The sequence below is a fragment of the Lycium barbarum genome, chromosome 3 (genome assembly GCF_019175385.1).
Source record: "Lycium barbarum isolate Lr01 chromosome 3, ASM1917538v2, whole genome shotgun sequence".
NCBI classification, from domain to species: Eukaryota; Viridiplantae; Streptophyta; class Magnoliopsida; order Solanales; family Solanaceae; genus Lycium; species Lycium barbarum.
In genome coordinates, this window is record NC_083339.1 from 109062458 (window position 1) to 109077407 (window position 14950).

The window sequence follows — 14950 nt, forward strand, 5'->3', positions numbered from 1 at the left end:
TAGAATTTTTTTCTTTAACCCAGGATTTGAGATATTATTATCAGATAATGTACACAAGTATTTTTATAGTGTCTAATGGCTATTTGAAGAAAAAAAAATTACAACTAATCACTTGATCTATATTTGCAAGAGCTGCATATACACACACATTTTTTTCTCTCTTCTGTCTCTTCCAAAAATAACTGACTAAAACCCTAAGACCTATTTTTCACAGCGGCCAGCCTCCACCAGTGGCTGGTCTTCCCTCAACCATCCTAAACAATAATATCCCAAAACTAAATTATATCACAGCCTTACAATCACCAAAAGAAGTGGAAAATCTAGACCTTAAACCTATTACGTATTTGCATAGAGAACCTACTATTGCATAGACAAAGAAAGAATTTGAGGAACTATCATGACGCCAAAATTTGAAATATGATGTTATTGCGAAATTCTCGTATGGCCGGCCAGATTTACAAGAATTGAAGAAGATTTTGCCAATTCAATTGGAGATCAAAGGGCGCTGTGACATTGGTTTTTTAGACGAGAGACACATCTTATTATGACTATCTTTGCTGGAGGATTATGCTGCACTTACATCAAGTGCTTTTGAACTACATTTTAGAGGAAGGATCTATCTGCTAAAATGTTTAATATGGGATCCTTAGTTTAACCCGGAGGAAGAAACCACGATTGCAGTTGCATGGATCTCATTCCCTGGTTTACCCACAAATTTATTTGATAAAGAATCATTGTTCTCTATGGCCCAAGCAGTGGGCACTCCATTGGTGATTGATAAAGCTATGAAAAATCAGACAAGACCAAGTTGTGCGCGTGTGAAGGTGGAAGTTGATTTACTGAAAGAATTGCCAAAACGAATTCACATCAGTTGTTTTGATGAGGAAACGGGAGAAGTAAAGGCAAAATGGCAAAAAATACAAAATGATTACTTGCCTAAATATTGCACTCAATGTAAATTACAGGGGAGTGATTTGCAAGATTGTTGGGTTGTTCACCCTAAATATAGGCCCAAGAAAGAAGAACCAAAACCGAAGGGTAGTGCAGCACCTGAAAAACCAAAATAGAAACAAGTCAATGAAAGTACAAAAGATCAACCCACTGGTTTATTAATTGCAATAACCAGTGAGACTACTAAGTCTCTACCTGCTAAACCAGTAGAACCGAAGGGGAAAGGAGCAAACAAGTATGGCAGATACAATGGGAATAACACAAAAATGGAGTGGAATGTAGTGACAAATAAGAAGAAGAAACAAAATAACATGGAGGAGGGACAAAGGGGTAAGGATGCAAAGGATAATGATGAGGAAATAGGCAGGAAAGAAAGGCAAATGGGCAAGAGAAGAACAATGTGAATTCTTTTCAAGCACTTACCAATGAGGAGGAAGAGAACTTTGTGGAGATAGTTGCAGAACAGCGAAAGAAGAAGGCTGAAACATCCATAAAATCCAAACCATGGGTGGAATCATCTTTTGGCACATCAAAGGATGGAGAGAAAATGATCCAGACTATAGTGGGGAGCAACCCAAAGGGGAAAACTGGGAACAAAGAAATTCAAGAAGAGTGCAGCATGTCAAATGAACCAGTTAGCAACATGGATAAGGAGTTAGTGCAAAGCAAGACCAACACAGACAAGAAGGCAGAGATACTAAACCCAGATGAAAGTAAAGGAAAAGAAATCACCAACACTCAGAAGTATGTGGAAAAAGAAAATCACCATGAAGAGAGGCCAAGCAAGACAGTTGAGGAAGAGGTGAATAAATTAGGGGCGACTGAGAAGGAACATGAGAAAGTAAAGGTAATGCAAGATGTAGATTTAAACAAAGTGCCTGATAAACCACCTGATGAAAGTGTCACGACCCTAATTACTGATCGTGCGGGCACCTACCTTATTATCACTAGTAGGCGAACCCTTACCCGTTAACCCATTAATCATTAGCCAATTTTAACTTATTTAATCATTTATACTTACAAAATCAATGATCATGTGAATGAATAAATAAGTAAAATAATTCATAATTAATAGATAATATAAGTGTGGAAGTCTTAACTATTACACCCCCAAATCTAAAAGTCATCGTACAAGGACTCTAACCAACAATGTCTGAAGAATGAAGTATATCTCAAATATAATAACAAATAATGTCTGGAATGAAAGTAGACATCTGGAAAGAGATATCTTCAGGTGGCATGGCATGGATAGAAGCTCACCCTCGGATTTGATCGAGCAAACTAGCTTCAAGCTAGAGATGTAGTCTGGATGAAATCTCTGGAACACAATCTGCACTCAAAAGGGTGCAGGAACGTAGTATCAGTACAAACACTATGTACCGGTAAACATCATAGGTCGACTAAGATTAGTTCACGCATATAAGTATAAAATCAACAAGATAAACAGAGAGGCATTTAATACTCAAATCCAAGTCACAGAATATCCCATAACGAAGTCACAACCTAAGATGAAGCTTCTAAACCACAAGTCTGTCAAGTTTCAACAATCTCACCTAATAATCACAAGTCCAAGTTCCTTCCCTAGGTAGAGTCACTAATCCACAATTTAACTCAGTCAATGGTCATACTGATATCACAATAGGCATTCAACATCCATATCAAAATCAAAACCAAACGAACACATAATAATGCAGAATAAAATGTAATAATGTGCAATGCAAAATATGATAATGTGCAACGCAATGCAATGCACTGGCCAATCACTCGAACTGTACACACATGCTAACTGATGTCATTGTTCAGTAGTCATGACCTGCAGAGGACCCATGGTGTCCATGTATAACTCGTTCCGAACTCACTCCTCTGACCCGAGCATAAACCTCCGCTCCAGCAAGAACCTCGGACGCGGATCCACATCATGTACCACTCATTTTCGGAACGAACCTCGGACCACGAGCTCACAACTAGGCCACATCCTTACCCCCAGTCAAATGTGCCTTTTCATATGTATAGTAACACTGTCATATCACTCTCAATGATCAATTCATCAATTACCATGTACCAAATAGTATCACAAGTTCAATAAGAAGATTATATTAACTTCTTCACTAATTTCACATCACAATGTATCTCTCAACGTATTCCAGTTCATTAGTATGTATGGACTATGAACAATTTGCAAAATCAATGTCAAACACAAGGCATCATGCCACAAGTCTTCCAAACCATTTCCATCATGCATGAGTGTATATTGCATAAATGAGTGTAAACATGGTAAATCAATGCAAACCAATAAAGCAACAGTGAAGGTACAAGTCACAAAGCTACAAGTCATATCAATACTTGGATCAACTCAACCATGAAATGAATCATACAAATCGTCTCAACCAACATAAGAGTCTATGTCCCTCTTTACTTCCTCATATAGCAAGTACGCCTCACAACTAAGTCTTGTATCACCAGGAAGCTCCACTCTTCTATATATTATCATCAACAGTAAATCATACATCAAATGTTCATCTACGTACTATCATAAATATATAAATCACAATTCAGGTCTAAACTCAATATCCTTCCTTTCTTCGATGATAAGTGTCACAATAAGAGAGAATTGAGTACAACATGATAATTTAGGTAATAAGTCTAATCACACTAACAGGGCAACGAGCCACCATCAACAACAATCAACCTAATAGAAATTCATCCCGAGTCGCCACAGTATGAATACAACTACACCTCATATTTCAGTACATAAAGTAATGACGATGAGCCCACAAAATCAGAAGTCATACCAACCTAGCTAATATCCAACCAAAACACCATGTCAGAAGACCTAATTATGTTTTCTCCCATCAATTCTACATAATACATACGTTTCGCTAATCAAAGTCTAACTAAAGTAAGCCATAACCTACGTGGAATGCAGAATAGGAGCCACAAACTACTCCACACGAGTCTTCTATTTCTGAAGCGCCTCATAACGGTCAAAGTCTAACAATATGATGCTAAGTAAGCAACAAACCATGTATTTAAATAAGAAAAACAATTTAGGGAAGAAGACCCACTTACTTCTACCCTCTTCAATGGATGAAACCATCATTTAATGGTGAATTTATCATAACTTCGATCTCTACAATCATTAACCTTCAATCCATGGATTTCTAATCAATTTACCCTTTAAAACAGATTTTAGGACAAAATATCCATGTTTATTAGAACCCTAGTCTCAACATGCAATTTCAACCATAAGAAATCAAATTCCTTTCCTAGAAAGTGATAATCTATACTCTTAGATGATTAATCAAGAATAAAATCAAAGGGTTTACTAATTCTAGGGTTCTAGGACTTTCACCCACCATTGATGGACCTTAAAATGATCATGGAACTTGAAGAAGAAAGGAAAAGGAACAAATAAAGATGGGGACTTACCTCCAAGATGTTTTCACCAAAGAATGGAATGAATTTTGCCTCTCTCTTGAAAACTGACTTTGGGGTCTTGTGGGTAATGGTTCAGAGTTAAAATATAAAAATAGGGCATTCTTTCCCCGTCCGTCGCTGGCAGCGGTCAGTGGGTCGCTGCAGCGGTACAACTATAGCGGCCTCTTGGTCGCTACAGCGGACCTGCTGGAACAGTCCGCACTAAAATGGGCATAACTCCCTCATCCGGAGGCGAAACGCGACGATTCTTTTTCCTATAGCTTCGTAATTTTGATACGGATCTAATTGTTCAAAACTCACTAAAAAAGGTTGTTTGATCAATCTGGAGCCATTTATATCCACAGAACTACGACGAAAACATCGAATATGAGCGTGACAAAACCCAAACCCATCTAAAACTCATCGGAACCTCACCAAAACTTGTGGGCAAGTTCAAAAGCATCATATTAACATATTGGAGCTTCAAAAACATTCACACGGGGTCATCCTAACCCGAAGTTGACCGTGGTCAACTCTAACTCGCTAACTTAACTAACTTTTCTATCAATGTCTCAATTTACACTCGAAACTTGCGGAAACCAACCCAATGACTTCATTAAGTCATAGATCATACTAACGGGAATTGGGAAAGGATCAACAAGGTTAAATGGGTCAAAACACTATAACGACTAAACGGGTCGTTACAGAAAGTTTGAATAGAACTATTGAAGATAAAGGAGATGGGACTTATAAAGAATCACTTGAGGATTCTCAATCATCATTAGTAGGTAATGAAGGAACTTCCATGGATCAACAAGATGCAATAATTCCTCCTAAAACACAATCAGAGGAAATTATAGAGGAAAACATGACTAGCACTCTACCAACAATAAGGATGATACTTTGAACAAAGAGGAAGGCGTGCAAAGGAAGAATTCTCAGTTGATAGCAAAAAAATTCGAAAAAGGAGGGCTACAACAAACAAAATATGGTGAAGATAAGGAAATTTACATTTGTTGTAATGATGAGATGGATGAGAAGAACATAGCATAGATCATACAAAAGGCCATGGTCAATGGAGGCATTTCACCAAGACATTTAACAAAAAACAAAAAGGAGAGCATCAAAAAACCATCAGAGATAAAAGTGTACCACCATCACTTGAGAGGTGTGCAACCAAGGAAAACAGCTTCAAAATCTAAAGTTTCTCAATGAATAGTGAACTAATATGGAACATTAGATCTGTTAACACTCAGCAAGCTTTTGAAAGAGTAGTGATGTTAAACAAACAGAAAAAATTTAGTTTTATTGCATTAATGGAGCCATTTCAGCATCAAAGACACATTGAAATGTACAAGATATGGATGGGGATGTCTATTTCTTGGCATAATAATAATGGAAAATTTTGGGTATTTGTGGAGGAGGAGTATCAGGTGGAGACTCAGATGGACACATAACAACTTCTCTCTTTGAAGTTGACTCATCTAGTGGGAGGACAAGAGGTGGTGATCACCATGGTTTATGCTAGCACTGATAGAACAACTAGAGTGGCACTATGAAATGATTTATTTCATATTTGTTGTACCATAGATTCACCTTGGCTAGTTGGGGGTGAATTTAATGTTATAACAGATGAAATTGAGAAATATGGAGGTTTGGAGATGCCTTTTGTAGAAGTGGAGGATTTCAACCAATGCATTAATCTTTGCCAGCTTACTGATTTGGGCTTCAAGGGTAGCATATATACTTGGTGGAATGGCAGGTCAGATGAACATTACATTTTTAAGAGATTGGATAGGTGTCTGGCTAATCAGGAGCTTCATGAGCTCTATCCCAACATTGAAGTGGAGCATCTTATTAAGCAAGGATCAGATCATTCACCTATGCTGCTTACTTGTAAAGTGGATAGTAGGGTAATTAAGAAATCATTAAGATTTCTTAATTTCTGGATTGAGCACCCTGCTTTTAAGGATGTAGTGAAAGATAATTGGACATGTTATCATGGATCTGACCCTTTTTTCATCTTTCATAGTAAACTGAAGAAGCTGAGTAAAGTATTGTCTAAATGGAGTAGAGATACTTTTGGAGACATATTCAGACAGATAGATACTTTGGAAGAGGTGGTCAAAATTCATGATCAAGAATTTGAAGAAAACCCTACAGGAGCTAATAGAGCAAAGTTACAAAAGGTTCAAGCAGAGCTGATTACATTCTATGCTGTAGAAGAGCAATTTTGAAAACAGAAATCTGGGATGCAATGGTTCAAGGATGGAGATAGAAACACTAAAGTTTTAATGCCCATGTACAAGGCGACAATGTACAAGGCAAAAGGAAGAAGTTTATGTTGAATAAAATTCAAAATCAAAATGGAGTTTGGCTTGAAAGTGAAGAAGATGTTGTAATGGAAGCTATTCATTTTTTCCAACAACAGTTCACTGCAGAACCTGAAGCTACTGATTTTGAGTTGCTAGACCATATTCCAAAGCTGATTTCAGAGGAGCAGAACAGAGCGATTCATGAATTTCCAGAAGAGGAAGAAATTAAGGAGGCTGTGTTTGGATTAAATGCTAATAGTGCCGGTGGGCCTGATGGATATACGGGGAAGTTCTTCCAAGCAGCATAGGACATCATTGCTAAGGATATCATCACTATGGTGCACTCTTTCTTTTGTGGACATGAACTCCCAAGGTATATTACGTGCACTGATCTGGTGTTATTACCTAAGAAGAAGAAGGTGATTACTTGTTCAGACCTAAGGCCAATCAGTTTGAGCAATTTCATTAGTAAAGTATTTTCCAAAATCATACATGAAAGACTTGCAAAGCTGCTTCCTAAATTGATATCCCCTCAGCAAACAGGTTTTGTGAAAGGTAGAAGTATTGTGGAAAATATCCTTCTAGTTCAAGAAATTGTACATGAGATAAGAATAAAGGGTAATCCTGCCAACACAGTTATAAAATTGGATATGGCAAAGGCTTATGATAGGGTTTCTTGGGTATTTTTAACAAAAATACTCAGGAAAATGGGTTTTGGGGAGATGCTAATAGATATGGTCTACAGAATTATCTCAAACAACTGGTATTCTATTATGATAAATGGGCAAGCACAGGGTTTCTTTAAATCATCTAGAGGAGTAAAGCAAGGTGATCCTTTATCACCTACTTTATTTATCATTGCTTCAGAATGTATGACCAAGGCCTTGAATCCCTTACACTACAAGGAAGGCTATGTGGGATATGGTATGCCAAAGTGGAGCCCCTATATTAATCATTTGTCATATGCAGATGATACTATCATTTTTACTTCTGCTCAACCACAAACTTTGAAGCTTGTGATGGAGACGTTGGCAAAATATGAGAAGGTTAGTGCCAGAAGATTAATAAGGAGAAGAGTGTTGTATACTTGTACCAATCAGTATCTCAGACAGTTGCTAATAGGGTGGTGGAAGAGACAAACATCCCTAGGAAGGAGTTTCCTTTTACATATTTAGGGGTGCCAATCTACTATGGAAGAAGAAGAATAGCATATTTCAAGGAGATTACTGATAAGATACAAAACAGGCAAAGTTTATGGACTGGCAAATTACTTTCAATAGGTGAAAGAACTACACTTATTAACCATATTTTACAGAGTATGCCAATTCATTTACTTTCATCTTGTGACCCACCTTCAGAAGTTTTGGCTTAGATTTAGAGATTATTTGCAAAAAAATTCCGGAGTAACAATGTTGGAAACTCTAGCTAACACTGGACATCTTGGAATACTCTTTGTCATCCCAAGGAGGAGGGTGGAATGGGCTTCAGATGCTTTCAAGATATGTCTAAGACCCTATTTATTTGCTAAATCATGGTGGAACTTCAGAACAAAACAATCTCTATGGAGGACTTACATGAGCAACAAGTACTTGAAAAAACATAATGCTATTTTAGCACAGTGGAAAGGGGGAACTTATGTTTGGAAGAAGATATTATAGACCATGAAATTTGGTGGCAACAAAGCAAGGAAATTGTCATTTTTGGTTAGACTACTGGACTGATATGGGCGCTTTATATCAGATGGTGCCACTAAATTTTCAATTTGACTATACAGTAGTGCAGGTCCAAGAAGTGTAGGAGGATGGAAGATGGAGGAGGGGCAGATAAGAGAGTTGTAAGGAGATAGCTAATCACATAATTAAAAAGGTTAAACCACCTACAGGAGGGGATACCTTAGACAGACCATATTGGAAGCTAGATTCTAAAGGTACTTTCTCAGTTAGTTTTGCTTACCAGGTGATGAGACAAAGAAAAGAAACTAGCAAAGTCTATGAATACATGTGGGTGAAGGGTCTTCCTATAAAAAATAGGTTTTTCATATGGAGTGTCACAGCCCAACCGGAGGGCTATGACGGACACCCAGAAGCTGACCTCCTAGATGCCACAATACATACATAACATACCTGCTAATGCTCATTCTGGGCCACCTGAGGGCACTCACAACATAATCTGCTGTCTGATAGGTATCATAAAATGGAGGGTCACCGCCCTCGAAAGGTATATAAATACATGCATCACTAGACTGAGTTAGGGTACAAGCCGACAAGACTACCCGATAAAACTGTATAACTAAACAAGTGCTAAGCGGGCCATACTGTCTGACTGAATATAAGTGTCTACGAGCCTCTACTAACATACTGGACATGCTGCGTACGGGACAGGGCCTCTGCCCTACCCATAAACATCAAAACATATACCAGGTCTAGATGGCAACTCCGGCAAGAGAGGAGTGCTCCACTGTCAAGCTGAAGAAGTAGCCTAAGGATGCAATCTGTCTTCCTGGCTATCTGAACCTGCAGGCATGAACGCAGCCCCCTCGAACAATAGAGGAGTCAGTACGGAAAATGTACCGAGTATGTAAGGTAGAAGAGTAACATACACATAGGAGTCATAAAGAAAATCTGAAACTCGTAAACTAAACTGACTGATTGGATGCATCTGTAAGTCTGATTATCTGAACATGTATGCGTGAATGCATCTATATGTCTGCTTACTGAAAGTGCCTCTGCGGGCGTATGATATGCATAGGTCATAGTGACGAGGAACGTACGGCTCGATCCATATCCCATAATGGCCCCTTCGGGCATAATAACATAATGGCCCCTTCAGGCATAATAATCATCATCACTGTGCACCAGCTGATCAGGTGGTAATGCGTATATAACGCCTCGCCCTTTTCCCATCCCCCATACATACATACATATATATATTCGTATATAACGCCTTCTGGTCACGGGTCAATATGCATGTATACAAATGAATGCAATGCATAAACATAAACTAACATTATCATGATACAACGTTTAGGACCCATGAACAAAAGGAATAATCATCATAGGGGGGTACAGGATCATCAATAATTGAGATACTGCTAATACTTCTAAGAGTAGAGTAATATGGAGACTCGATTACTCGTTGTTTGCTCATATCAAAGGATCATGCCAAAATGAAAGAAAGGGAAAGCCTTAACATACCTGATTGATCTCCTACGAATTAACGCTTATTCTCCCGAGCTTGCAAATCTACACTCAAGAGAAATTATACTACCGTTAGACTTATCGTCATATGCCTATCTCAAGTCCTTAAACCAAACTCCTTTAGAATCTGCGAAAATTCGGGCAGCATCTCCCCTGTTTATATGCCTAGCCCAAAGTCACAATCCAGCAACCAACAACAACAACAATAATACCAACATCAACAAAAATATTATCAATACCAATGTATTCCATAAAACATCCCACACGATGTTTTTCAACGTACAACAACATACACTTCCTTTCTTCCCAATCAAGGAGAATAATCTCATCAACACACCAAAAACATTAGATACCATCTCTATACATGTAAATCAGCCTAGCCACACGGCCACAACATGCTCAAAACAGTCCATAAACACAACAACTACGACACGATACTTTATGACCTTTCCTCCATAACTATTTTCACTTTTAAGACTTGCTAAACCTTCGAATCAACTCAACATAAGAGATAGGATGAAAAACATAACTTATACTTGAAGAAATTCAGCCACACCAACTTCCTTCAAGACCAAACTTGCCACAACATCAAGTAGAAGCAAGAACAATCACCTTTCATGGACTAGTTTGGTGTAATCTTGTTAAATTCTTTATTTAATGGGCTATAAATATTTAGGGGTTGTGTTGGAAAGTTTCTAGGACTATTGAGAATGTAAAAATGCTGAAAAAATGGAGTTAATGAGGGTATTTATACCCCTCATAAGTCGGTTCCACCGACCTTCTCAAGTGGGACTCGCGGAAGCCATTTGGCAGCTTGGAGTCTTTGTCATAAAATGGCCATAAATCTTGATCACGATATAGTATGAGGGTCCACGACCTATGGTTGGAAAGCTCTTTCAATTATATACAACTTTCATTTTTGGTGTGTTTCCAAATTCCAAACTTATAATAGTGTTTTGGCCTCTCCAAGTCAGATCATCCGAAAACATATCCTTAAATCATCCTTTTGGAGGGCTTTGGCTTAAGGGTCCTTCTTAAAATTTGCTCAACTTTCCATGTACTACTCATATCACTTTTCATATATCCTTTATGGGCCCCACCTTAACTTACGGTTACGAGGGCTACTCATCAAGTAACGTGTTAACTGATTTACTCCATACGGTTTTCGGGGTGTAACATGGAGACTATGGAAAACAAAGTTTCCATTGGATGACACTTTTAAAGAAATGGGGATTTCAATTTGCTTATAAGTGTAGCTGCTGTCTAGTTCCACAGGAGGAACCATAGCTCATGTGTTTCTAAATTCTAATGTAGCTCAGATTACTTGGAAATGCTTTTGTGGACCTGTTGGTATCAGTATTTCAGGAATGCAGCTTACACAAGTCATAACAGCATGGTGGGAGTTAGCAGAAAGCTAGCGCACTAAGATGATTTATCAGGTTATACCAGCAGTCACAGTATGAGAGCTTTGGAAGAGGAGAAACACTATATAACATGGAGGGAAGGTTTCTGTTAACAAGATGAAGTACAAGATCATACATACTGTAATTTTATTTATGAAGACAAGAAGAAGTAATTTTAAGTATGCTCCTTATAACTGGCAAGAGTTATTGAAGTCTTTGCAGTCTTATTCCCCTAAAGTGAAGATGTACCAAGTATGCTGGAGGCCACTAGTTATACGTTGGGTAAAATACAATACTGATGGGGCTTCTAGAGGAAATCTAGGTAGAAGTTGTTGGGGTTTTTGTCTCAGAAATACAAGTGGAGATTTGGTGTTTGCTTAGTCTCATGAGATGAGGGATGGCAACTACACAAATACCGAGGCTGAAGTAGAAGCTATAATGCAAGCACTAAAGTACATGTAAAGGATGCATATTCAGCAAATGATTGTAGAAACTGATTCTATGATGATGAAGAATGTCATGGAAAGGAAGTGGCAAGTTCCTTGGCAAATCATCAATGTAGTGGAGGAAATTTGGAGGATCATGGGTGAAAGAACTGTGTTGGTTAATCATAGATTTGGAGAAGGGAATAAACTTGCAGATTTCCTTGCAAATCTAGCTCTGGACAGAGGTGATTACACTGCTAGCAGCTTTCAGGAAATGCAGACATGGGGAAGAAAGCTCATAAACAGTGACAAGATTAATATACCTTACCTAAGGGTGAGAAATTGTAGAAGATGATAGAGTGGAGGGGAGATCAAAGGATCCAATGGGAAGAGATAGGAAGAAGGGGAATCAAACAACTTAGGGACCAAAATTCTCAAATTCCTTGGAAGAAGAGAATGGAGATCTCTTTTCTCACTAACATAGTTGTTTCATGTGCAGGTACAGGTATTCTAGTCATGGTGTATTTACTAAAGAAGTATGTTGAACATAATAGAAATAGAAAATACACCATGATAAGGCTGAAGAAATGAGCAGAGCAAAATACAAACAACAATACCACAGAGCAAAGGCACACAGTGACAATTGCAACTCAGAAACCCTAATTGTTCACAAGCAGGAGTAGATCGAAGAGGCTAGTAGAAATGTATACAAGATACGCAAACACAAACCATAGAGCTGCGGAGAAAGTCAGAGATCATGAATTCACCGCAAGATTAGAAACAATGAAGGCGCATCAACAAACAACACACAACATCAGAGCAGATTCTAAGCAATTTCAACCCGGATCGACAAAAATTGAAGTTGCGGAGAAAGTTAGAAATTACGAACTCACCAGAAGATTGGAAACAATGAAGACACATCAACAAAACAACACACAATATCGGATTAGATTTGGAGAAATTTCAACCCAAATCGACACAAATCCTGAAGTACAAATGGGAGAAATCAGTAGGGAGAACATGTAACAAACCTGTGTTCATTGGAGATTCAAAGATGGAATCTTGTAGAGGGACGAAGGAAAAAACATCACCAGCAACGTGACGGAAACCATCAGCAACGGGCCGCTCAGATCAATTTCAATGGCTGCACTTTCCCTTTTCACTTAGCTTAGGTTCTCTTTGCTTTCTATTTTTTACATTTCAAGACTATTTGTTTTTGTTGATCTTTTATTTTATTAATAAAACAGCCACTAGGTGGCATAAAACCTAGTGGCCTTTAATTTTTTTTTTCTTAAAAAAAAATCTATTTTGCAAGAAGTTGGATCACTCCTTCGTTGCTTCAACATTACCTAGAGATAATATCTCTTTACGTCTTTAATTGTCTCCATGCCGTCCCCAAATTTCTTGAAATTATTGAGTCTTTTTTTTATATAGTAATATCTCTTCACGTCTCATTTACAGTTCTTCTTCTATTACTTCCATTAAATATCGTATCGGTAAATTTTTACCCGCACCACATATTTACATCAAATCATATCGTATTAATAAATTATTATATACAAATAAAAGTTTTTTTTTTGTTAAAGACAAATAAAAGAAATTGTTACATTCACAAAGTAAAAAAGGGAAGGACAAATTATAACTCCATTTCAAGCCAAAAAAGAAAAGCGATCAATAACAAAAATGAAACTCCTCATTGAATGGAACCAATTAAAGAAAAGCTTTAACACAATTATGAACAAATAACACAAATTGTTTAATTATGAAGGAAAATACAATCCAATCTGGAACACATAGTTCTCCCAAGATCCATATGTTTGTTTCACTAGTCGACAGTATAATCACATGTATAAGATATGAACTATACCGTAAAGTTTACAGTCTAACTCATACCTGTTACAGAAGATTGTTCCAGTATTCGATGAAGATCACTTTCGTTCTTCTTAGGAATCTACCACTGTAGTTCTTCACGTAGAAGAAGAGAGATTTTTCTGTTTTTGGAATGAAGGAAGGAAACATCTTTTTTCCCAGAAATGAGAAGTTGTTCCTGCAGAACTTCTTTTATGTTTCTTTAATAGGTACATCTGTTTAGAAACTTTTTTTCAATAGTTGTGTCCTTTTCTTTTAACTTAAATTAAATATATAACAAATATATATTTATTATATATATGGATCCGGGTTGAACCACATGGGTGACCCGAATCTAATTCCTTTATCTCCCACTCACGCATGGTGGGTCAACTCTCATTCCTATTCTGTAACTTTCATACTTGACGACTAGACCGTGTGACCAGTGCATACTTTGAGAGCTTCGTTGCTATACATCTGTTAGGAATATATAGCATCTCGATTAATGGAACTTATAGTAGATTGCAGTATGCAGTACCCTAGATCATTTATCACATTCACATCTCAACATCTCTTTTGTCATAACTTGAGTTCATCATTATGTTCTTGTCTCGAAGACAAACATAAAGGGTCGACCAATGAACACAATTAATGTGATAATACTCAATGATCTTCCTCATCTCATGAATCTCTCAATCTCAAATTGATATGATTTTCTAGAAATGTTCCGCAGACCGAATCATCCATGATCTCTTGGCAACACTCTAAGATAGCGAACACCAAATTGAATCTCAAGAAACTGATCAAAGTAATGAGGGTACAAAGAGAAAATTACTCATAATTTCCAGGGCTTCACACGATAATAAGTAGAGATTAAACTTGTATCTCCCTTATAGGTCACTAATGCATATGTGGTATGAATCACGTACCACAGTATTTACTCTTTCCTTGTGGAGCATATGTCTTTTGATAAAATACTATGCAGATGATAGTTCAGACAACTCATGTCTAACTTTGAGTTCACAAATCTACTCATACCTTTTATCCATCAGAACTCACATCTGGCAATAAGACAGACTATCACATTTAATCAGACATGATTAACCATAAAACAAACGACATTCATATTATAAACTTTCAGTTCTGTATTATTATCACTTCTGACAATACTAAGTTTATAATATTCTCATCTCTATCTGTCACCTAGACAGTAGAGGCGATTGCATATGTGAATAGACCAATCTTTTTGTTTGTCCGACATACTTACACTTGGAATTTATGTTATGTTCTAAACATAAATATCCATCTTATGTATATGAATCAACAATAATGAATAATTTAGGCATCAACTAAATTTATCTCAAAATGCAGTTTTTACGTGAACATGATCAGGA

At 37.3% G+C, this 14950-nt stretch overlaps 1 protein-coding gene across 1 annotated transcript; it reads left to right on the forward strand.

Annotated features, from left to right (window-relative positions):
• The first annotated feature begins 743 nt into the window (after positions 1-743).
• On the forward strand, positions 744-6605 carry LOC132631119 (uncharacterized). The gene is made up of 4 exons (XM_060346722.1): positions 744-1038; positions 1159-1281; positions 1368-1850; positions 5959-6605. The coding sequence occupies exons 1-4, from the start codon at positions 744-746 to the stop codon at positions 6603-6605; spliced, it is 1548 nt and encodes a 515-aa protein (XP_060202705.1).
• The last annotated feature ends 8345 nt before the right edge of the window (positions 6606-14950 follow it).

Bases quoted from the DNA above. Each gene is read 5' to 3' on its own strand.
- LOC132631119 (XM_060346722.1), top strand. From the start codon at position 744: ATGGCCCAAGCAGTGGGCACTCCATTGGTGATTGATAAAGCTATGAAA. The intron at 1,039-1,158 runs GTAGTGCAGCAC...CTGCTAAACCAG, and splicing joins AGAAGAACCAAAACCGAAGG to TAGAACCGAAGGGGAAAGGA. The intron at 1,851-5,958 runs GTGTCACGACCC...GTTGTACCATAG, and splicing joins TGATAAACCACCTGATGAAA to ATTCACCTTGGCTAGTTGGG.